Below are 25,375 nucleotides of genomic sequence, written 5' to 3' on the forward strand. Positions count from 1 at the left end.
CACTATCACAAGACAAGTGGATGTTCATTATTGTATTAGATTTTTTGAAGTAGGATTCTAGAGAAAATTTATATGCCACACCATTTTTTCATCAGGCAATTTTACAGTGCAAGTTACATTTATTCAATTAATTTTACATTTCCTTCTTTGTTACTGAATTATTTTTTCTTGTTCTTCTAGAATCATTTAACGGAATAAAGATGGCTGCAGTTGATGACAAGAAACGCCATGGAGGCTCAAAAGTGTCGGCAATTGCAAATATATTCCAGTCAAAACCACAACTAGAAAACCTTAGTCACAGAACAAATGTTGTTTTATCGGATCCCATGAAAGATCCTCCAGCACCGTTGAAAGATTCTCCTACGCAAGTAACCGTTGTACGAACAGAGAGTCACGTTGCTCGATTTAATAATGCAAGGGCTTTATTTGAGAAACTTGGAGAGGAAAACAAGCCACATCGTCCGTGAGTATAACATCTTCATGATTGTTATTTTTTTATCAGTGTTGCTATTTAAATTATAAAAATTTATATTCAATTCAATGCCAAGATTGCGTATACTTTTTGTTATTATCCTCATCAATCAATTGATTGTTTTTCTTTTCTATATCAGAGTGGATCGAGTAATGAAACCAACAAATTTACACGGACTTCGCTCACGTTCAAGTTCGGCTAATTCTGGTTCCGGTTGTACATCTCCTGCTCGGTCGCCCAGACCTAGGTCACCATCGCCAACAGGTACAAGAGATCATTTAAGTAATTGGAGTGCAAGTGTACCTGCTTTGAATGCAGAGCGTCATTTTGAGAATGGGCATAGTCATGGCCCTGAAGCAGTCGTAGATAGATTAAGACCTAGACCAGGTTTTGGAAGACCTGATAAATTTGAGAAGAATTATGGAAAAGAAAATCGAATGGATGAGAGACCGGAGAAGCCAGAAAAACCAGAGAGGAGATTGAATTCTAAAGAGTTAATTGAGAAGCAAAAAAACTGGACCAGCCATTTCTCTAAAACGAGGCCAAGCAGATATAATTCTGATCCGAATAGATCAATAGTTCAAACTACTTTAAATCAAAGTTTAAACAGGTCTACTGGCGAAAATGCCACCTCAGTATACTCTCCTGGCTTGCCAGCTCATGATAAAGATTCGAGGGGAACAACAGATGTCACTAATAATCTTGCGACAAGATCGGCTAGTTTTTGTTCTACGAGACCATCACCAAATATGTCTCCACCTCCGCCACCCCCTCCGGCCAGAATTTCGTCTACAAATAGCATTTGTTCAGGAATCTCCAGAAAAGAACGACCTGCTAGTGTAGCTGCCATTAGTCCTACTACTCCTGAATTTCTTTCTAGTCCTAAAAGTCCAGAGTATGCAACGGTAAATAAAAATTTTGATGTGTTTTCAAACACTCCTGACTATGCAGTTGTACAGAAGGGTCCAATTGTACAAGCTTCAAAGGTCTCAAGCCTTGCAAGTATGCAAAAAGATCAAGAAACCTCCTTACCTGAATATGCTGTAGTGCAGAAGAATGTATCGGGCAGAGTTGTCCAAAAAAATTCGATGCCCTTAAAAGTTGAAAACGTTAAAGTATCAAAAATTCTTGGACATTTGGATAATAAACATAACACTTTTAAAAGTGGTACAGTTTCCGAAAGTTTTGAGAACCAGTCCAGCGTCAAATCTAATTTAGGTCCAGGGAAAATGCAACAAAATACAAATTATGTTTTAACTGACAGCTCAGGTTTTGATCAATTGCCTACTCCGGATTATTCTAATTATCCAAACTGTCCATTAAGATCTCCTCCTAAGACATCAGAATGGAAAAATCAATGGCTTGCCAAAAATGAAGAAATTTTAAAAAATGCTGATCTGAATTCACAACCATCGAAAGAAACTTTGAATGAAAGTGTGAAGTATGCAGAAAATCATCGGTCAGATTCAAGACCAAACTGGGCAAAACCAAGCGTTGATACAGTGAAACAAAAGGAAGAAATCAATAGATCTAAAACGGTAGACATATCAAAGTCACCTGATATCGAGCTTCGACCACCTTCAGCTTGCACAGACAGTACTTCATCGGGCATGAGTTCGCCCAGTTCTCCTTCAAAAGACAGTAAAGAAGAAAAAGCTGATAAGGAGGTGCTAGAAAAGAATCAAAAAGGTTAGTCGAAATGCAAGTTCTGAGAGTGAAAAAAAGTGGTTGTGGGCATGCATGAAAATTAACATAGATATATTATATGTTAACACTATTAATGTTTGAAATATCATCAGGTTTATGCTTATTACCTTTTATGCAATGTATGGGATGAGTATTCTTTTAACATTATCAAACTTCATGTGTCTGGAGCTAATAACCCAATTGTATTTGTTCATTATCTGGCAGAGAAAAACGTATCCTCAATTGAAACGTATGATGGCTGTACTATAACTGCATATGAGGATTTGTTGAAACTAACTGTTTTGTTGCAAATAAATTTCACATTTCAGCTTTGCAGTTGTTGCCAGTGGTGTTTGATTATTGAATAATCAGCTGATTTATGACTAACACTTTCTAAGCATTGATTATATCAAATAATCTTAAAACTTGGAGCTCTATAGACAGTACGACTGAGCAACAATATTATGAATGACACCCACGGAGCACTTTAATAAAAATACACAGATCTAAAAATATTTTACATATTTCCTGAGGAGGCTTGGGTTCTTAAATACAGGCTGGGTTATGCTAAATGGCAGTCTGCCAAAACGTTAAAAAGTAAAAGTAAAAGGCATGTCTCTCTCTTCTCCCACCAGACTCGACTGAATTATTTATAGAAGTCAGTATGAACTCTGTTCAGAGACTGTGCACTTGTACCTTTCTATGTTATAATGAGTAAACGAGATATAAAGTTACTAAAAGCGCATTTTGAATTAGACCAATTGGTGTAAACAATGTTTGCCCAACTAATATTCGTACTTAAAATAATATAAAAGCCAATAGTGTTTGCAACAAGTTCAGCACAAAGAGTCAACCCTTCAAAATGGTTTTTCATGCATGATTGGCATGCTAATATTTGTAGAAGAATATAACTCTTAAACGAGGATAATACATATTGTTATTGACAAATGGATAAATATATATATTATCAATGAAACGTAAATCTAAAAAATTAAAATTGACCATTTCAATATATCAAAATTGAATTTTAATTCACTGTGGTGTTGTGTATTTGTTGTTTAGTCTGTGTTTAAATATATTTTTGGTGGGACGTTTGGCATTCTGGCCACATACACCCACACATGATAAAATACAAGGTTACATTGCCGATCCGTCTAGACGGCACACTTTTTTGCAACCAAATACTTCGAACTAGTTTAGACCATCAAAACTTTCCTTCAAATCATCCGGAGAGATAAAAAGTTTTCCAGAGTTAGTGTATTTAATTAAAATCTGAACAACTAGTGCTATGTGTCTCCGTTTACTTTGTATCGATTGCCGAGGTATGAAAATTGTTTTCCTTGTGTTAGGTCACTATCCCATGGATTTTTAAACAGAACAATGTTTAAATCAGTTACTCAAAATTTTTTCATGAGTGCCCATTCTAAAAGTCATATGTCAATACCTATAACTTACCGGATAATTTATTTCTCTATATTTGGCATTCTATTGAGCATTCAATATCTTAACACAAAGTCTGGTATACGTTGCATGTATTATCCATATTACCACAAAGCTCCTATCTATTTATATTGTTACACTTCTCTTTCATTTCAGGACGTAACAGCTATGACCTAGAAATAGAGGATTCGCATAAACCAACTATATACACGGAGAAAACAGTAGATCATGAATTCAGCCCAGAGAAACCATTTAGTGAAACGGATACAGCGACAGTTATTCGAAGGTCTCATCTTCGAGTGGACTTGCCTGCCGCTGGTTTGGGACAACGCCCACCTTCGGTTGTTAGTTCAGATCAAGAATACCCTCCATTGGAACACAAAGATATACCAATTCCGTCACCATATGCAAAAAGATTACAGCATGCACAAATCTCTGAGTCTACGACACAAAGTAAACAAGGTCATCAATCGAAAGCGCAGAATATCGAACAAGGAAAAGGAGGAGCGCCACAACAAGACACGCTTTATAAATTTCAAGAAACAGCAGCTAATCAGAGTTCTTCGCTGCAATCTGCTATATTAAAGTCGCCAAATTTAATCGATAGCCTATCTCAAATTCCGAAACCGGAAATACCATTATATGCTACAAATGATCAATTAAACTTTTCCAAGCAGGAAGCACTGACTGACAACAAGGAAATATCTGACGCAACTAATAGTGTCACAGATCCAAAGTCTATGCAGCATAAAACGGTTAATTTGGAAAAATCCGTGACAAGTACAAATCAATCTCTGAAGGCTTCTACCAATCAAGATAAGAATTATTCAAATGGCACAAAATCAATGACAGACTTCATTAATTCCGCTACTAAGGATAGTTTTAACGAAAACGAAACAATTTCTATCACTCCTACAGCTAATACTACTACTACCACCACTACTACTACTACCAATACCTCTAAGATCAGATCCGATATACATGCTGCGAAAAATTCTAATTTGGAAGGCGCAAATAAGACTTCGAATACGTCAAAAGTCGATGGACTTGGGCAATCACAAACAACATGGGAGCAAGAGAAATTAAAGGCTGATCAAATTGCTGCTACAAAGTTGCAACATATGACTTCAAATAAATTTTTATTAAAATCCCAAGTTGTTGAATCAACTGACAACTACCAGGAGGAACATGTCTCAAGTTCGCATGAAAGTAAATCAGCCAGTGATGATAAAGTATCTGAAAGTAGTTTGCAAGAGGACAGCGACTCCAGTGATGCTAAAACCATAACAAATATGGAAAGTCTTTCACCCCATGCGAAGCAGAATATGAACGGCCAAGATGCAACATCAATCAGACCCCGAGCTAGTCAAACAACTCCAGTAACTCCAGACACAATGACTGCAGACGAAGCTGAAAATCTCCTGAGCTCTCGGTGAGTTTAATTTTTGATATTTTGGGTTTTGTTTGGTATTGAGATAATACAGGATCGTTGATTTTTTCATATTAATCTTGCGCAAGGGGACAAAAATTGGTAAATTTATAGTTTAGAACACAAATGTTGTACTCAATACTTTATTGTATAAGTCTGCCCCATAATAAATTAATAGTTTCATACATACATAGTTAAGAATATAGTTTTATGTTTATCCATTATGATTGTGCTAGAATGATACAAGCTCTGAATTTTGCAGTTGAAATTGATTTGATAAAATATTGTCACAATAGAATTATTTTGGTTGATTGAAGAAAAAGTGAATTTCAGGAAATTGCAGATTGCATGTTAGATGTAGATAGATCGCTTAAAAATTGGGGATGTGATGTATAAACGGTCTTGTAGTTTTTAAGCTTAAGCTTTAAGCTTAAGTAGTCTAAGCAATTCGTTGTTTTACTTGAAACAAAAAATATCTGCATTTTTCTCGTATAGATATAGAATGAAGTATGTGCATATTTTGTCTTATGAAATTTATTGATTGGACAACCTGTATTATCTATGACATACTAATTTTCAATATTCTGTATAAATTTACAACAATTCTATATTTTCCGTTGCAATATATTCTTCTCATACGCATTTCTTATTAAAAACTATCAACACATTTGCAATCACTAACATACTTCGTGAATAACAAAAGCATGTTACACTTTCTCAAACTCGGAAAGGTGACAAGCAATTTCAAATCCGACTTCTAGAGCTGGCTGTACTCACAATGTATTTGAGAAACATATAATTGTACCCTGCTTATATGGTTTAAAGCAGTCTAATGTCAGAGAAGGTTGCATCGTTACTCTTCAAATATTTAATGAAATGAAAAGACATGACAAAAGGTGTAAAATTATGCGATTCTCAGATGCGCTATTTCATTTTGCGGTATTTTAATATGCTTGTGTATTCAATTGGGCTTGTACCTGTCAATACCTGTCGTGGATCTACAGCATATTGGAAAAGAAAATTAGGTGAGTAAATAAAGTAATTGATTCAAGATGATTTTTATTTGCTACATTTGTTGTTATGAGCTGAAGAATGAATGGTAAAAATAATTAATCAGACAAGGATCGGCTTTGCTATCGGACGAGGAAGCTCAAGAAATAGCCAGACTGTTGTCACCTACAACAACTACTGCAACACCTGGTGATAAAGATAGGGAGGTAGACAGAGACAATGAAAGAGATAGAGAGGAACAAGACAACACCCCAGACTGGCTTTCCGATGTTCTTTCTGCTCCTGATTCCAGCCTAGTTAACAGTACCACTCACGATTACAGGTAAGTCAGTAGCATATGATAATTATTGTAATATTAAGACTTGAATTTCGACCTATAATATTTGGTATAATTCACACGGGTCGCTAAAGTTATGGACACTGCAAAGTAACTTGAGATGAATCCTATCTAAAGACTGCTGGACTTGAATGTCTATAAATACCTTCTCTTTGGCTTTACAGTTTCTTGGGAATTTTACATTGAAAAAGTTGCAGGTTTCACATTTAAATATTATTATTAATAATCATTAGTACTTGTATCTGTTCATACGAATGTCATTATTGTTATTATCATGTACTAAGTATGTGTACAATTTATTGTAATTGATAATTGATGGCCTATGAATCACAACGTTATGACAATTAATCGCCTAGTAAGCATATGACAATGAGTGTACTTTATTACTTTGTGTACGCATATTAGTTTACTTGTCTATCAATGAGTTAAGAATTGTCCGACTTGGTTCTGGTCTGTTCTGGTCGAAAAATATAGTAAAACAAATGGCTTATCAAATCTCATTTTGCATGTGCTACAAGCAGACTTTGGATATTTATTATACAGTGCAGTGTTAGGGTATTCGTATGCAGCTATTTAGAATCTAAACTTCATCATCTATTGATCAGTTATTTTGATATAATACGTACGTGAACATCAGATAAATGATTTAGAAGTTCAAAATTAATATGTCTTCTTACAAAACAATCCAGATGCATTAATGCAATGACGCATAGTTTGTCTAATAGGTCACGAAGTGATCTGACGATAGACTCCTTGACCGAAAGCCAAATAGGCTCAGTGACAGGAAGTGAGAGCGAATTGCTGGGATCTGTCAGCAGCTTGAATGACACGCAAGAAACTAATGATGATACAGAAACTGAACACCAAGACGATTATACACCTGTGCCTGGAAAAATTGTAATTATAAATTAATATTCAGTCATAAAACTTGCATATTTCACTGGGACAAGTCAAATTAATTGTGTTATTTCTCTCTGTTTCTGATTTGTAACAAGATCCTAAAACTTTTAAACTGTTTTTTAAAAAAACTTTTAATAATTAATTATTCGTAACTACTTTCACTCATAGCAATGTTGTGTAATAATTGACTAACTGTATTCGTCAATTCTACAATGATGTACAATTTCTTGTAGATTTTAGTCGAAAATGGAGTACATTATTACGAAGATGGTCACTTTTGGATGGAAGTTGCTGGTCTTCCTGATTCAGACGAAGATGACGAAGATTTACTTCCGACAGTTATACCTGCGAAGAAAACCAATATGAAAGTTTCCTTTGATACAGGGCCAATGCGGGTTTACTCGACACACTCGGTCAATGAGTACGATCGACGCAACGAAGATGTTGACCCTGTTGCTGCAAGTGCAGAGTATGAGCTTGAGAAACGTGTTGAAAAAATGGAGGTAATCTTAATTGTCTAACCACACAAAGCATACAAATGATAATTTTACTATTTCTCGAAGCTATTCAGTTTTTAGACTCGGTGAAAAATTGAATTAATACAAATTTTAGGTTTTCCCAGTTGAGCTAATGAAAGGGCCAGAGGGACTTGGCTTGAGTATAATTGGAATGGGTGTTGGTGCCGATGCAGGCCTTGAAAAACTTGGTATTTTTGTGAAGACGATTACCGAAAAGGGTGCTGCTGCTCGGGAAGGTCGTATTCAGGTTAATGATCAGATTGTTGAGGTGGATGGCAAATCTCTGATTGGTGTGACCCAAGCTTATGCTGCAAGTGTTCTGCGCAATACCTCAGGTCTAGTACGTTTTCTAATTGGCAGAGAACGGGACCCTCGTAATTCTGAAGTGGCCATGCTCATTCGGCAGAGCTTGCAGGCTGACCGAGAGCGTGAAGAAGCCAATGGATCTGCAACAAGGTATATTCTCAGTTTCAAACAATGATAAGTTGATGGCTTCTTTTGTCATGTATCTACTATGTCTTTTGTAATCATACAATCTTATTATGGTGATCTGGTAAACATAGTTATTCTGATAATTTCCGAACGTTTTAATGGACAAAAAAATTTAAGAGTTGTGTTGACACTGACATCGAGAGACTGATGTTCATCAATTTTTTCAGCAGTTAAAATCACATGTTTTGCTTTAATTTTACTTCAATATTAACATATCACGTACAGTCCTTAAATACTTTGCTAACTAAAGAAGAATTTGAAACAAATAATAATTTCTTTTCAAACGCCTGAATTAACCCTCCGCTAATGTAACAAATTCCCAATGATGGTTTATCCTTGCTCGCAAATTTATCATGACGACAAAATATGGCCGCTTCAGCATGTGCCTGAGGCCTGCTGAAGCACTGAGGGAAATAATAAATATTAGTTTTGTAATGTGCTGATTTTAGTGCTGTAAGGACAGCTTTCAATTGATGAATATTTTCTTATATACCAGAAGACTAAATTTTTCGGACGGAACTTCGCCGGATAGCCAACGAGTTGGTATGGGTGAAGAAAACTCCTCGATGAGTGGTTTGGGTGGAGGCATACCTGGCTCTCCTACCATGTCATCTTGCTCGGAGGGCGAACCTCCAGCCAGCCCGATTGATGCATATTCGTCACCGGCTAGTCGAAGTCGGTCACCCATCATTAGTTCATCTTTACCATTGCCTTCTACTATTCCAACAACGACGACACAGAGTGATGTAGACAGTCTGCGAATTCTCCTACAGGAGGCATGTATCCCAGTAAAACCTTATATTTATCAATCTTGATATTAGTCGCAACTACTTCGATTTTTCTATAACCGTGATATATACTTATTTTAATGCATAATGTTGATATATTGACTCCACTTAGTATTATTAGAATATAATATGTTTACGTTTATTGTGCTTATGTCTGTCTTGTGTTACCATTTCATAATAACATACATTATTGATGTACATATTCCATTATATTGTCGTGTATTTAGAGTTGATTGTAGCAACTAAGTAAACTATTCATTGTATGTTTATTGAGATTTCAAATCCTTCAACAGTTGCCGTTCAGCTGGTGTTTTTTTTTTCTTGTACAATTTAATATTTCTGGTACATTCACTATTACTACTTGATTGTAAAAGGTAGGACTGTCAAGGAATATTCCTGTGTAAATGTTTTTTCGTCCTCGGAAGTAACTAGGCTAATATGCACGAATTCTAGTTTGGTCAGATACGATCACAATTACATTAACTTTAAATCAATGTTTCATCATTTATCATCAACCTGTTGTAGTATCGTTTGTTCCTTAATGACTTAGAATTAAATTTTCGGTTCGTTTGTACAGTTCTTAAAATCATAATTCTATCCAAAACGGTTTACCCTGAATCATTTTGTGCAACTGCTCACATATGAATGAGCTTATATGTTCGCGACATCAATTGGAAGGAATGTGTAATTTCCTTAGTTGTCTTTATTGTGGATTTATTTGGGGTATTGCTTATGTGTTATGCGTGTGTTTGGATGCTTGCAGAGTCAGTATAAGCTTGCCTTAGCCGACGGAGAGGTGGAAAACCTCAAAACAAAGGTAATCAGGTTTCATTACATTCTAGAATCATCTATCATGATAGATCGCGTTCATTTTCATACATTCGCTCGGTATATAATCCATTTAGATCTCTGTACATGAATTGGCTCGAGGTAAACTCTTCATGAATATTCTGCAGATCATTTAGAGTTGTTCGTAGATTTACCAGCATCATTGCAAATGATAATTTCAATTTAGTGGCTTGTTTTGTTGCATGACCTGATACTCTGTTGTTGATTTTATCATAATTCCTTTCATATAAGCCATGTTTATCATTGTGTGAAACTTAATTATGCTAATAAAAACCAGTACGGTCATTTATGGTAACATTCGATAATGTAAAGTATTGATAATTAGAAAATGTCTTCATACATATTTGAAGTACTTCCTAGAATGATTTGTACCTGGTTATATATAGGGTTGAAAATGTATGAAATTTAATTGATAAGGAAGCACAGCCTTGGATAAACATTCTTATTTCAAACCAATAATTGACATAATTATACAAATTCTTATTTCAGTAATTTTGCCAGTAGTTAATAACTTGGATTTCAGTGATGAACTTTAGGAAATATGAAAAAATTATTCACTTCGGAATATTTTATCAGTTGGTAGAGCTGGAGAATACTGGAGCAGGGAGCGAAGAATATGCTGCAAAATTACGTGAATCTGGGTTGCGATTACACGAATCGGAGCGTGCTCTGAGTATAGCACGTCAAGATTTAGCATCTGTCCGTGAAATGCTCTCTCAAGCAACAGCTCAAAATGCAACTATTCAACAAAAATATGCACGGGCAAGACGGGCTGCCCGAGAACTCAGAGCTGATGTTATTGCACGAGATGAGTTTTATCAACAGCTTTTACATGAGAAAGATGCAGAGTATAACTCATTAGTGAAATGCCTGAAAGACAGGGTAGGTGTAAATTTATCTTCAATTTTCATTTCCGATGACTTTGCTGTTCGACTTGTATGTCACTATCATGTATGCACTAACTCTTGTTTACAGGTAATAGCATTAGAAATGGAATTGACTGAAACTCAAAGGAGATTCGGACTTCCAGTACGATTGCCATACGATGGTGCAACAGCACGCATTGTAACACCCCAGCCAACAAGACGCCAAATGCCACCTCCACCTTCTGCTGCAAGTTGTCAATTATCAGATACAGAGGTTTCTGATCTTAGCAGTCCTGATGATGGAGACAAAACAGCTACTGTGGAACGCAAACTACCCTTGCCATTACCGGTCAAAGAAGAACTCGATCGAGCTGTGCCAGCTCATCGTCTTCTTGATAATTCAGCAGGTAAAAGTAAAGCTGAACTTGCTAGTCGAGGTGGACTCGCAAATCGTCAACTTCCCAAACGACCTGGTGGTCTCAGCAATAGCAGCTCAGTTAGTACCGTTTCTCCAAAAGTCATTATTTATTATATGTGTAGGTTTTACTTTTGAAAGTTTATTGAATTTTATCAATGTATCCATATCCTCAGGACTATGGCTTAGATGAGTCTGGTGATAATACAGATGAAGACTTATCTTCAAAGAATACTAGTGCTCATGACGGAATAACTCGTTCTGCTAATGATTTGTCACGACCTTCAAACTTGAGTTCCTATTCGAGCAGCTCATCGATCAGTTCACAAAAAAGTAAGCAACACTTGGAGTCAACTACATCTGTGCGCCAACATAGTACAATTAGCTCGCAAGTTAGAGCTATGACTGAACAAAGCTGGCCCCCTCCACAGAAAGGTATGTAGATATGAAATACGTTTAACAATGGTTGGTTTTCCTGATAGAAAATGGTTTGATGGGTTTGTGTTGTTGTGCCATATTAAAAATGAATAAATTCAACAGGTCTTTCAGGCCCTCCTGCATCATTAGCAGAGCAATTAAAACAAGTCTTAGCTGAAAGAGAGCGCAGGCTAGGTGGAAATGATATGTCATCTTCAAGAGAAAGTTCTGGGGATTTCACGGACTTAAATAATCCTCAGTCCAGTGATCCGACACTTGTGACACATCATTTGGTGGAGGAAATTCGACAGGCTGTGAATGAAGCAAGTCAAAGAGGTAATTTAAAGATTGTTAATCCATAAAATGTCAGAAATACTAGAAAATTGCGGTAGCATTAATATAAATTAATCGTCCGTTATACAATTTTTTAAACATTCTGTTATAGTTAAAAAAGTAGCAGTTCCTCCGCAGAACTTGATTGGTAGTGGGAACGCACCCTGGCACCATCCAGGTGGATCTCCATCAAGTCTTTCGTCAGGAGGTTCTATTAGTCCACCTGGAGCTGATCCGAGTCCATCAAAAACTGGTAGCGCAGGTACTGAGAAACGAATAATTTGATCAACATTTACGACAAAAGTTGTTCATACTTTGAGTAAACTTATTACAATTTAGATTCAAGTGAAGTTTGGCTTCCTCCTCATCCCAGTGATTTTGGCTTGGGAGATAAAAAAACATCCCACTTTTGGCAAAATGCTCCTATCACTGATTGGTCTAAAGAACAAGTAAGTTATTTTCTGCATGATTTTAAAAATTTATTTTAACAATACATATTAGTTAAGTATTCTGATTGGTATTGGCGGGTGATGATATGACTTTCTGTGAATTACTTCATTGTAGGTGTGCCAATGGTTGTCAGCAATGGGTCTCGAACGTTATGCCCCACGTTTTGTTGATGCTGGAATAGCAGGAGGGGGTCTCTTAAGACTCGAATCACGCGATTTGAAAGCTCTTGGTGTCGCAGGAGAGGAAAAAGCACGACTGAAACGAAAATTGAAAGAATTGCGAGCGCAAGCCGAACGTGAGCGTAAGGAGCGCAAGGAGTTAGAACGGATGCGACGCAAAGCTGAAAAGGCAGCTAAGAAGAAGTAATTGTAGTAGACAGTCCTGATAGAGATTCCTACTTTTATACAACTCAAAAGGCAATAAGGAGTACGAATTTTTAAAATAAATTCTGAATAAAAACTCAGGCAGTCAAACCGGTAATTTTTTTATATAATGATTCAAGATTTATCTTCATTCCATAATGTATAAGTCTCTCTCGCGGCTTGACCATTGTTTATTTTTTGCGAGGCAATTAAAAAAAAAATATATATGAATCATCTGAGTGCTCCACATACAGTTGGATCATAATCGCTTGAATGAAATGAGATGAATGAATGCGTTATTAACTAAAATCTTTGCCTGTGTAACTTTTAAAGTGACATAACTTCTCAAGACTAACTGATTACCTGTTATTATCTTTTAATCGATCAGACCTTTAAAATGTTTTCAGAGAGTATTTAATTTGGTTTTTCATTCTACGGATCTGAAGCACTCTTCACATTGCGAAACATTGTGAAACATTGTACCTTTCATTGACTACTGAAGTATCTTTTTGTATAGCTTCATCATAATCAGACCTCTGGCTTATCAATATTGTCTTACCTATCAGGTATGATAAAAATGGCTACTTAGCGCAGGCACTGAGTACCACGTAAATTAAAGCATCTGTGGAATTAAACGTTATTGATTTTGAGAGTGACCATTTAGACATACTGTTTTAAAATATTAATATTTCATCAGTTTCCTTTACCTGTTGTCATTCATAATAACATTACAGTCATTTAAATATGCAAAAACAGTAACGAGCTATTCGTTATTAGCTCTGCGTATAGTTTACTTTCCAATAAATTTCCAATGATTTTAGGTGGGCGATGAAAAAAAAATAGATGTGTCGTCTGAAGGCAATTATCAAAGAAGATTGCTTATGCTGTTCAGTATTAAAAGTATTAATATTGTGATCATTACGCATCAAACTAAGTACTCAAATCCTATTAAAAATTGATGACACGTAGCACGGCAAAGGTAAAGAAAGTAATTATAGAATGTTACTATGTAACTGATATAATTTAAAGGCATAGAAAGTCAAATAAATTTGGAGCTTGATCCATCAAACACAAATCTAAAAGTTAATGAGTTTTAACCTTCCGGTACGAAATTTAGCCATTGGACAACATTGTTTAGCTATGATTGGATCATTAATTATATGTAGTCTGAATATATAATACTTCAGATCCAACAACTCATCATTGATTCAATATTTCTGTACATCGACACTGCAATAGTCAGACATGTTTACTGATTTGTATACTTTGATGTTTAAAAAAAGACGTACAAGTTAGCCCATCTATCAATTTGAGTTAAGACTCGTGTGTTTATTTTTAAGCAGCGGCATACTTTCATTACTTTGGATCATACACGGTGCTGGTTGATTCTTCCTTCCAACTAATTTAGGTGGTAGACTCATAACGCATAAATTCTCATTTTTATGAGGCACAAAAAATGCTGTAGCTGCAAAAACCTACATCATAATGGTAGAAAAAGAATAATAGGTACTACTACAATGGATGAATTCACGATTAATGTAAAAAATCGCATCAAAGCAGGAGTACTTTTATAATTGCTTACTTGCATGTAATAAAGTTACATTACTTTTTTCAGCTTCGACAAACAGTAGGATAATCCATTTTTTGGTTGAAACTCTTCAAAAGTGTAAACTGCCAAATTTTTACAGCTTTTTCTATATAATTAGCATGTTGCACTTTATGAAAAAATGGTTATTTTCGTATTTTTGTATTAGTTTACTTTTATTATTAGTGGTTATTGTTATTCAATAACCAGAATTGAACCTGACTACGTGAATTGTTATCGCGTTGGTATGTATGGTATGAAGGCATGTTTCATTGTGTGTACGTACGTATGGTTTGTATGTATGCATTAGTAGTTCAAAAGTGTAATAAAGTAAATGTTTCTTACATTTTTTCGTGACTGTACTTATGTCTTGGAGTCGAGACAGTAAGTAGCACGTTATCGAAATAAATATTTGTTTTTAAATATTTATTTTAATATTTTCACGCATTACCTTATATCACTATTCTATAGCGTATCTACCGTTATAGCTCGATATGTTTGAATTAATAGTTGTCGTTTCACATTATATACACTATCAACGAAGTTTTTTAATACCGACACATTTAATCACATAATTATAGTCTAAAATATGGGCATGACCTATACATTTTCTTCATGGAGTTTTGCTCAAAATGTATTTCATATCAACGACTGGTCATATTTTCAACAATCCAATTATCAAGCTTATATAAGAAACCCTTTTCAATGTGCAGTGTGTCATATAGTCATATATTTTGAAAAACAATATTTCTTCACTACCTTAGGTAACGGGTTGTACCTGTACCATTTTGTACAGTATTTCGATCAGCAAGACTTGCCACTTTTGATAATTGTATTTTCTTATGTTGATTATTTCATCAGATTTTTCGTACATCATCAAAATTCTTTGCTTCTGTAATCATAAAGTTATAACTAGAGCAAAACTGATATATTATGTTTTGTACTTAATTATATGTTGTATAAAAAAATTTCTTGAATGGGTTAATAGACTGTAAATATTTGGTTTTAAGATTAGTTATAGAATTGCTGATTTTATTATTTTAAAACATATCAGACATTAGACAGACACATATTCGAAACTTGTTCTGTGTCATGAAATTCTTACTATGAAATGAGATTACACAATCTGTACAATTTTACCTGTTGTGACTCTCATTTTGTTTTATGCAATTTACATACGAAGAAATGTATACGGATGTGCGTGTACTTATTTATAATAATTCTAAGATTTATGTTCAGCATTACAAAGTGTTTTGACTTTGAGTTTGATTGGTCGATGCTGCGTACTGGACAACGTTTTTAAACTTAAGTGTAAGGTATTAAGAATAACACAGACGGAATAAAACGGCATTATATTAATTGGGAAACACTTTGTATATACATTATATAATAATATCTCTAATTATAAGTATTGACGTTAACGATAAATCTTATGATTTATCGAGGTAAAAGTAAAACATCATAATTGTAGTGTCATAATACTTCATAACATAACATAAGTTAATTAATGCAGGTGTTAACTAAACTTACCAATTTCGTATCAATGCGTTTAAAGTTTGAACCAAGATAATCAGAAAGATTTGTACTATTGCTTTTATTGAACATTTGTTCAAATTACTGAAGAGATGAATTAAGCAAGATCGAAAAGTGCCAAAAATTTTGTGCTATAAGCGTTTCGTATTTATTTACTGAGAATCATAGGTTTTTTCTTCTGAAAACTATTGTATTCCACATCTCGCTACAAATGAGAGACATTTCTTTATCATTTGGATTCTTGTTAATTCAACTCTTTGGCTGAAGATTCTAGATATCAGTAATGTAATAATGGGTTCACTACCACCACGTAGCTAAAACTGACTGATTTAAAAATAAGTTTTATAGCTCACTTTTTAATAGAAATTATGTGTGTAACTTTGTAGGTAATACCGAAAATATCACGTGAAAAATATTAGCAGTAGTATGACAGGCGAAACCATTTACAAAAATTGCATGATTTCTGAATATTTTGGTCAGTTTTATGAGATTTAAATTATCGTCAGTAGAATAACGGTAGCAATCTCAGAATTGAAAGGCTGCTTAAAATGATCAGATAACTGGTAATTGCAAGTGTTTTATTATAAAGAAAAAAAAAAAAATGAAATATTGTCAAATACTCTAGAAGATTTTAAATAAAAACAGACAATTCGTACACTATAATTAGATGAAAAAATCATTCTATCCTTGATGATTTTAATTTCTAATATGTCAAGTATCTATATTATCTTATACCAAACCATACCAATGACTTCCAGTTATGATCAAGATTTTTTACTCTAAAACAACTCATAGTGCAGCTAAATATACTTACTAGAATGTATGTATTAATTGAGATGAATTTAATCGAGATTCAATGTCCGTGTTTACAGGATATGTATGTATTTTTTATATCTACAATTTTAAAATCATGTAAAATTAGTCAAGTGTAGTACGATGTATCGTAACAAATTAATTTTTTTATGCAGAAACTTGTAAGCGAAGATGATCAGATATCACATGTTATTGTTGTTATCGTAACCAAGGTATATTTGGTTTGTTTGGTCAATAAGTTAACATCACTGGTACTAAAGCGATTTCTCTTTATGTTTTCATACATTGTTTCTTCTACGTGAAACTTATGGATCCCATGCTCAACAAGGCACATTAATTATCCGCATCTGAGTGGCACACTTCAAACTTTCAGCAAAGACATCATAAAAATACTTGTGTTCACTATTGACGCTATAGTTCTGTAAACGGACACACTTATCGTCTATTGAGTTGAATCAATTTCAAATATGCCAGCTATTGTGATCAAGGAATACAGCTGGCGTCAAACAGATGACTCAGTAGTAGTTAGCACACCCCTTTTCGGTAACCCAAAGAATGTGGATTTATTTACTTCAACCAACTATATAAAGGTGATATTACACGTGTCAATCTATTATGTTGTTATCAAATATTTAAAAAAAAATTTTTTATGTCACCACTGTTGCATATATTTTAGATATTAGAAAAACAATTTCAGAAATAAATTTCATATTTGTCGAAGGCCAGTTATCCACCATTCGTCCTGGAGCTCTTTCTCTGGGGTAACATTCTGGAGCACGAAAGCAAATGCATTTTGGACAAAGAACAGGCGAACGTAGTCTTTACTTTAAAAAAAGCAGACTTAGGTTTGATCTGGCCTAGTCTTCTAGAAGATCTGGATAAACATGCTAAAAAAGAACGTAGGACACGGGCCTTGGAGCAAGCTCAAGTAATGGCTGAAGAACGGGCCAAAGCTAGAAGTGGTAAGCTACTAAAATTCCAAGTTATTATAACGTAACTTTATTTTTGCGATGCTCAGTACATAACTCAATTGAAATTTTTATTTTCAATAGAGAAAAGACACAAGCTACAGAAACAAGCAGTCAGAGCGCAAATCAACTTAGACACAGCAACGTTAAACAAAATAGACTTGCTACGTGACACAGAGCGTAAACAAGCAATGAACGATTTTGAAGAGTGGAGGTGTACAATGCAGAATCCAATATTGTCGAGTATTGAAGGTGAAGTTCAAGAGAACAGGAAAGCTTATAGGTATAAAGATATTGATAGCATTTAATTTTCAGTGATTGAAAATTATTGTCTGATGAAAAAATTGGTCACTGTCATAAATTTCGTAGTCCACGTATAACACTAATAATTGTAACATCTTTTTTCTTGAAATTCAACATAAGAGTTAAAAATTCATGTTTACTTAGGCCACCATTGAAGTGGTTCAAAGATGAAGCAGGCGAGCTTAAATCTAGAGAAATGACGCAAAAAGAAATTCTTAATCAAGGATTGACTCTCAAAATGGAAAATAGTCCGGCTTTGAAACAACTGGAACAGGCAAGGGTAGAACTCAGTGATATGAATGATACTAGTTTAAATGAATCACGAATTGAAGAAATAAAGCACCATGAATCAAATGTCGCACACTTTACTGGTGGAAGCAGCACAGCACTTCAGGATGTCCAGAAATCTAATGAATCCGATTCATCCAGTTCTTCTGAAGTTTCTGAGTCTGATTGTACAACTGGAGAAACTTCTTCCTTTTCAACGACACAGTCATTCATCAAAGAGATGAATGAAAAGAGATTAAAGAAATTTTATAGTGAAAGAGCCGAGAAAAGTCCGAAACCTGGAAAGCAGATCATAAGGAACGTATTGACGCAAAAAAATTTCAAGGCTAATACAATATTTGATGAACCTAAAAAGGCGATCCCATTACCAAGACAAAATGGAATAATTAACGTCAAGTTTTCTGAACGCACATTTCCAACTCCTGCTAGGGAAAGCCATCAAGTAGAAGAGCAAGAGGTAAACCTGCTTGGTTCGCTGTCCTAAATACATCTCGTTCTCGCAGATATCTAAAGATGATTTGTCTGAATAGAGTTAAAATTAATTATTTATACATGTGTATCGTGCCAGATATCAAACTAACTGTACAAAGATATTGACTCTTTCAAGCTGACAATTAACCATCTCACGCTGACCTTGCGTCATCATTTCATCGTTTCATTGTTTGGTGGGTCATATTAATGATGCCTTAAAGTGAACAAGGCTTTCTTGAGTACTTGCTTAAGACTTATCAAGTTTTTATAATATCAGGGAGATGTTGGTTGGTTTTAGTGGCTGGAGAAACAGGCGGCAGCAAGACGACAAACCGGTTTCATTCTGGAAGACTTGAGACCAGAAGAATTGGATCCTCAATGGCTTAAGGATAAGGGAGAGTATGTTACCATCAATGTATATTCGAAAATGAAGAGTCAACACTTAAACTTCAGTCATTCAATAAAATGTATATCATCACCAGACAACCCGTCACACACATCTTTGTTATTACAAATTCTCGGGTCAAACAGCATAAATATTAACAAGGTGTGAATATTGATAGACCTGGTGTTATTTACAGCGAGTTCTTCAAAGCTGGAAATTACTTGGGGGCAATCAGCGCCTATAGTCATGGAATAAAATTAAGTCCTAAGATGTCATCTTTATACTCAAATAGATCAGCAGCTCATTATGCTCTTGGTAATTACTTCAGATGCACTGAAGATTGCTCTAAGGTCAGTATATTCTACTCGATACATGAACATTATATGTAGATTCCTTTCTTATGATACAGATTTTCGCTGTTATTATTTTAGTAATTATAATAGTTATTCAAATATTACCTTCCATTGTCATAATTTAATATTATCATATTAAGCAGAATGCAATTACAGGCCTTAGAATTGATGGTACCTCATTGCAAAGGAAATTTAGATTCTCGTGCCAAGTGTCATGCTAGGCGTGGAGCGGCACTCTGCAAGTTATCTTCTCCTCAACATGGCATACCAGAGTTGGAAGCGGCTCTTAAACTTGACCCGGAAAATGCGACTATCAAACGTGATCTATTAGCTGCCAAACAATACTTTGATATTCACAAACAGTGAAATGAGAGAAGGACTTACTATTGTTTTCTGCATGATGATATGAATACATGCAGTCTACACAGGCCAGACAATGCATTATGCCTAGATCTCAATATTAATATTACGGATATCTACGAAAGAAAACTTCAGCCATAAGTAGGAATTACAATATTCCATATAATAGTATGCATAAAATTTGAACCTCACACATCAATGTGTTTTACATCCAAGTAAGTTTGACCGTAAGGTGTTTTATGTAAACAGGTATTTATGCAATATATTCAGCTCTTTTTTTTTCTAATTTCCTGTACTAAATTTGTATTTTACCCCAGATGATAAAGGCACTCTGATGGTAGTTTGACATTATGTACCCAACGCAACGCTTATATCTAAACTCATGCAAATCATGCACAGTTTTTTCCGTTATATTTTCACTTCACATTCCAAAAAATCCTACATGATTTGTGCTTCAGGACGGAATCTCAAATCTTCCCAAAATTATCAGTAGATATTCCAAGTTTCAGCACGGCCTGGGATGGGGATCTTATGACGCAACCAGATAAATACAAAGAAAACGTTCCAATGTGACTTTAATAGAAATAGTAAAATATATATTCATACAGTATCACAATCATGCTTTGTAAAATTCGTATCAGTCCATACACTACATGAATCGTGTATAATACATTAAATAGATATGAATTTGTTGGTAGTGAACAACATGTCCACAGCAAATTTACATTCATTATGAAATATAAAATTACATACAAGTCAGTGTACATAAATTCTACTTATTACCGTATGCGAAGAGAACAACTTGTTAGTATAATTGTAATTTTTATCAATAATATATCAGCATTCTCTACGCTAAATAACAAACATCGTCAATAAAGCTGCATTTAGAGAATGAAATAGAACAACGATATCGTGACAAAAGTAACCCAAATCTGTGTGCATGTGAGTAATCTGCACATTGTATAACTAATAGGTATCTATGGAAACATCTTGATCTCTAGATATACTAATCCGTTTCAACTCATAAAATATTTACAACAGTTGCAAACTATTTCAAGACGAATGACGATATTGTCGTTGACAATCAAAGATTGCAATCACTAGCAAAATCAGGAATTATTTGCTACTTGATCATACACAGTGGCATAGCGTATGGTTCTCTGCAATAATGGTTTCATAACGGTCAGGTAAATTTTTCTTAATTATGTGCTCAACTTTGAATATAAGTGTGACATTTTCATATATCTTTGGCGCACAGATTGTGTTTTCCTTACAACAGCCTGAGGTTGCTTCGCATCGAAATAAGACTGTTGAAAGTGGGGTGAACCGTTCTTCTGTACTTTTGTTTCCTTGTAACAAATCTTTGACAGGTATTGAATAGAGTTGTGGACGTTTACACCAGAACCTCTCGACTTGTTTCATGTGTAGATTGAACACCGCCTCACTGTGACTGTTTAATGTAAAAATATATCAATTCATGGTAATTATCATAATTGATGGAACAAAAAGAATTTGATATAAAATCTGTAAAGCTGTTATACTATAAGGGTAAATTGTAGAGGCATAATCAGAATCAGTCTTATGTTCATCATTTTCTCAGTCACAAAATCGCTCAATAATTCATCCAATTCCGTCAACTGCTGTGTATCTTCCAATTTGCAAATGCAGGCTTCACAGTGCTCAAACCAAGTAATTTTTGGGGAAATAGGGGAAAACTTTGCGAAAATAGCGGGGTGTTAGGGTTCCAATATATTTTCATGGTACTGACCAAATACAGCAAAATTAGATAGACACCAGGGTGTCTGACTGCACCCTAAATATATATTCATATTATAAAAAAAAAAAAATTACCTGTGAATATACAAATTTTTGGATAATATTAACACACGCCAATAGTATAAAAATGGGGGGCAATTCAAATTTTGGATGAATATACATTGAAACGAAAATACATTGAAATTTTCGATGTATGTCAATCATTTTTTTTTTTTATAAACTGAAATGGAATGAAAAAATTAATTTGATGCTTGAAAACAATGTTTATATTTCCAACTAAATGTAGGAACAAAAAAAAACCGTTAAAAATACGGTTACGTGAAATATAAGAGAGTTTTGAGATTCAATGTATTTTTTTTTTTGTTTGTTCCAATGTTAAGTTGCAAGTATAAATATTGTTCTTATGCATCAAATTGATTTTTACAATCCCTTTTAATTTATGAAAAAAAAGCAACTGACTGGCAAAAATAGAGGGATTTTAGAGGAAAGTTAACTGCTTTAGGATACATATATTTAGGGGAAACCTTCAGTTTTACAGTGCTTATGCGGAGAGAAAAAACAATATGTCAAGTTTAGGGAAATACGGGACCCACTGTGTAGCCTGCAAATGGAATAATTTTTTGAGAATACTGTCTTATTTTAATTTCAACTGAAAGATATGAATTTTCAATTCAAAGAAAGTATTTTCTCTCAAAAAATGTCATTTCAGTGCATAATTTATCCACGAAATGTGATGTACAATTACGCACTTTTTCTTCACCAGGGATTTTAAAATTACTATACCTAACAGGAACTCATGAACCTTTCAGCTGAAATTCTGTGCACGTGAAAAACCTTACTCCTGCAAATTCACGTTGATCTTCATTGTATCTTATTATAGATTTTTTTTAAATCTGTGACAGCAATATTTCATAAAATTTGGCAGATTTGTTACAGTTCACGTAAAAAGAAAATCATAGCAACTTTTCAAAGTCTAATACAAAAGAACTCGCAAAAAAAAATCTTTTCCCTCTCTGCTTCAAACATGCATTACAACCTGTTTTTTTTTTCTACGAAGGAAAAGAAATGGCATCGTATAAATATGGCCGGTCAAGCTGTACTGAAATATGTTACACATACGTATATCATACCACATCCTATGTGATCCTATATTTTTCATTATATAAGCATTTCGAAAACTATTTTTAAATAGTTCACACACTTGCAGTGTACAAATAATTACATAACTGCGAACAAACTGCGCAGTTAAATGAAAAATTTGAGGAAAAAGTAATAAATATAAAAGTGAAAATTATCGATTGATCTATATATTATATCATTAGTATTGGCTTACCTTTGGGGTCTGCAATTGGTCATTGTGCATCCGATCGTGACTAGAATTACCAAGACTTTGTTCATCGTGACTTGATTTACAATGAATTAGGATTGCCGGCAATTATAACAAGAAAAACTGGATACAAATAGCGTAGGCCTGCCAATTAATGATACGTTTCTTCTGTTGGAATAAATTGGCTCGCAGCCGTAACGCACGGCGGGCTTTTAAACACCGTCCAAGTTGTGCGTAAGACTAGACGGATCGTTACCGAACCAGAATTATTTATACTCCCCTCTTCTTATCGCGGTATACTTCAACCAGGACCGTCAGGATTCTCGCTTTTCACATTATCACGTCATGCAGTGTATCTATGTATGTACTACATATCATACATACATGCATACGTATCACGTTATGGGTATGTTTATAATGCACGTCGTAATTTCCATGCTGCTGGCACGCGGTCTTGATCACCGCGACTAAAATACAAGTTTATACAGGTTAAGTTTGTACGGTTAAGATTACAGAAGAAAAGCGATGAGAAATTCCACGAAGTGGAACGAGAAACGAAACATGTAAATTTCACAATAAAAAAAAAAAAAAAAAAAACTGCCAAATCGCCCCTTGACATGCCTTACTTTGGAGGTTTCACCCCCTCAAAGTGTTAGAGAAGATAACGAAAAAAAATACGTATAAAAATATTACAAAAAAAAAAATCAAATTGGAGACGTCGACCTGGGATAGCTTCCTTGTAAAAAGAATCAAAAGTAATTTTCCTGGTTTCAATGTAAATCTTTTCTTAATCGAGAGTATCTAAAATTCTGTAATTATCAACTTATTCAGTTTACTAGAACTATTGGATCCTAATTATACTGGGCTGCGAAAGTAATAATTTTTATATTGAAGACAGGAGATGAAGAGGTGAAAAAAGGTTTTATATAATCAGCGGGATATGAATTCGTATCAATCTGTGTACGAGCTTCCGAATTTTTCGTACACAGTTCATGCCTGAAAGCATTTCAGTAATACATAAAAACAACGCAACCGTTATAAATCAGAAAACATTACGTTTTACCTGAGATTAATTATAGAAAAAGATAACTCGCTTGCATTTACAAATCATGTCTAACTCGCACAAATTATTCATAATTACGGAGTTTAATTTATACGTGTCTATATTTAGCTACGGCCATCCCAGGTTCGTCTGCAGTGACGTATGAAGCATTAAAACAAATGATCATAATCAATCATAAGTTTTGTTACATTCCTATACCATTTTATGTATGTATATCCATGTTTGACATAGGGACTTTTCATGTTAATGTATTGGTTGAAACAAACTTTACTGGAGCATATCGATATGGGTCGCGATCATCTCCCTGACGAATTTCGGAACTCAGAAGTTTCACGTGGTATTTATACTACATCGCACGTGTATGCCTACGTGGGATTTGATGATTCACTCGGGTTAACCGCGTTCAGCATGTCGAAAATCGGCAGAAAGTTTTCGGATTCTTAATGTCTGTTTCGTTTCCTCTTGTCACGTGCGTAACGAAACTGTTACCGATGACGTCATGTTCCTTTATCTTCCTACGCATTTTTCATCTTGCTTACGTCACAGGTATTGCCGGTATAATATATTTCAGTATTATAATTAATAGTCCGGTCAATTCAGACATAAAAATAGTGATCGAGCCACAATAATTCCGACAGAGCTGAATTTTGGTAGAGACCTTGGGCTTACCATTATAAAGAAAAACAAAAAAGTCCCCATCGATACCATGTGTGCTAAAAAAGCTTATTCATGGTCAAAGGCCAAAATTTTTGGTTTTTTCGATTTTTCTTGTTAACGGTTAATTTTACCAAAAAAATAGCTTAGACCAAAATTGTAGATCATAAAATTATCCACAAAAATGGTCTCTATACTTTTTTTTCCTAAGAATCATCATTTCTGAGATATCCCGATTCTGAAAGTCAAACGAGTTACATTCTATATAATATGCACGCATATTATATATGTCACGGATATACATAGTATATGTATAGTATATATAGTATATATTATAATATATACAGTATATATTATAATATATACATAGTATATACACAGTATATATTAGACTAACTCAAAAAAAAAACTATTTTTTTTTTCGATCTCCAGATTCATTTATTTATTCTTTTTATTCGCTTTTATTCGCTAGATCGCGGTATTACTTCTGTTGCGTAAATACTCTGCACATGCATGTGAATCTTTTTGATCATTGCGGTTGACCACATCCGAATTACAAACCGTCTGAGCCACTCCTGTTTTGCGTATTTCCCGTGAGTATGCGGTGAGACGATGACGATACCTACACGCGCCATCGACTACTTTTACACCAGAATAAGGAAATTTCTGCATCACACCCACTTTCTGCGTATCCATTATCCGGGTAAGGTTGACATAACTTCAATTCGGAA

At 34.5% G+C, this 25,375-nt stretch overlaps 2 protein-coding genes and 1 long non-coding RNA gene across 14 annotated transcripts; 2 read left to right on the forward strand and 1 right to left on the reverse strand.

The window, feature by feature from the left end:
* Positions 1–200: 200 nt before the first annotated feature.
* Spn (Spinophilin) lies at positions 201–16,546 on the forward strand. Of its 7 annotated transcripts, XR_006882201.1 has the most exons (18): positions 201–463; positions 612–2,161; positions 3,755–5,030; positions 6,032–6,052; positions 6,145–6,360; positions 7,089–7,272; positions 7,509–7,778; positions 7,888–8,249; positions 8,782–9,061; positions 9,837–9,890; positions 10,499–10,804; positions 10,898–11,284; positions 11,380–11,638; positions 11,744–11,956; positions 12,066–12,215; positions 12,293–12,402; positions 12,518–12,879; positions 13,587–16,546. XR_006882201.1 is itself a non-coding variant. In XM_046617369.1 (17 exons), exons 1-17 carry the CDS (start codon positions 201–203, stop codon positions 12,767–12,769), a joined length of 6,153 nt encoding a protein of 2,050 aa, XP_046473325.1. In that variant the 3' UTR covers positions 12,770–16,546. The 7 variants fall into 7 exon arrangements, 6 of the variants coding, with proteins under 6 accessions (XP_046473325.1, XP_046473339.1, XP_046473348.1 ...); XM_046617369.1 differs by having other exon boundaries at positions 12,518–16,546; XM_046617383.1 differs by having other exon boundaries at positions 8,785–9,061; positions 12,518–16,546.
* On the reverse strand, positions 1,228–2,721 carry LOC138190990 (uncharacterized). Its single transcript, XR_011177179.1, has 3 exons — positions 2,287–2,721; positions 1,505–2,142; positions 1,228–1,354 (listed from the first exon to the last, which is right to left on the reverse strand). It is a non-coding gene; the product is annotated as an uncharacterized lncRNA (long non-coding RNA).
* Positions 16,547–16,681: 135 nt separating the features above from the next.
* LOC124214906 (dynein axonemal assembly factor 4) lies at positions 16,682–21,115 on the forward strand. Of its 6 annotated transcripts, none has more exons than XR_006882237.1 (7): positions 16,682–17,286; positions 17,418–17,658; positions 17,749–17,947; positions 18,112–18,712; positions 19,025–19,193; positions 19,308–19,461; positions 19,652–19,789. XR_006882237.1 is itself a non-coding variant. In XM_046617659.2 (7 exons), the coding sequence occupies exons 1-7, from the start codon at positions 17,164–17,166 to the stop codon at positions 19,828–19,830; spliced, it is 1,629 nt and encodes a 542-aa protein (XP_046473615.1). In that variant the 5' UTR covers positions 16,682–17,163; the 3' UTR covers positions 19,831–21,115. The 6 variants fall into 6 exon arrangements, 3 of the variants coding, with proteins under 3 accessions (XP_046473615.1, XP_046473624.1, XP_046473631.1); XR_006882236.2 differs by having other exon boundaries at positions 19,621–19,759; XR_006882238.1 differs by lacking the exon at positions 19,652–19,789 and adding an exon at positions 19,608–19,639.
* The last annotated feature ends 4,260 nt before the right edge of the window (positions 21,116–25,375 follow it).

This window comes from Neodiprion pinetum, chromosome 1 (genome assembly GCF_021155775.2).
Source record: "Neodiprion pinetum isolate iyNeoPine1 chromosome 1, iyNeoPine1.2, whole genome shotgun sequence".
Taxonomy (NCBI): Eukaryota; Metazoa; Arthropoda; class Insecta; order Hymenoptera; family Diprionidae; genus Neodiprion; species Neodiprion pinetum.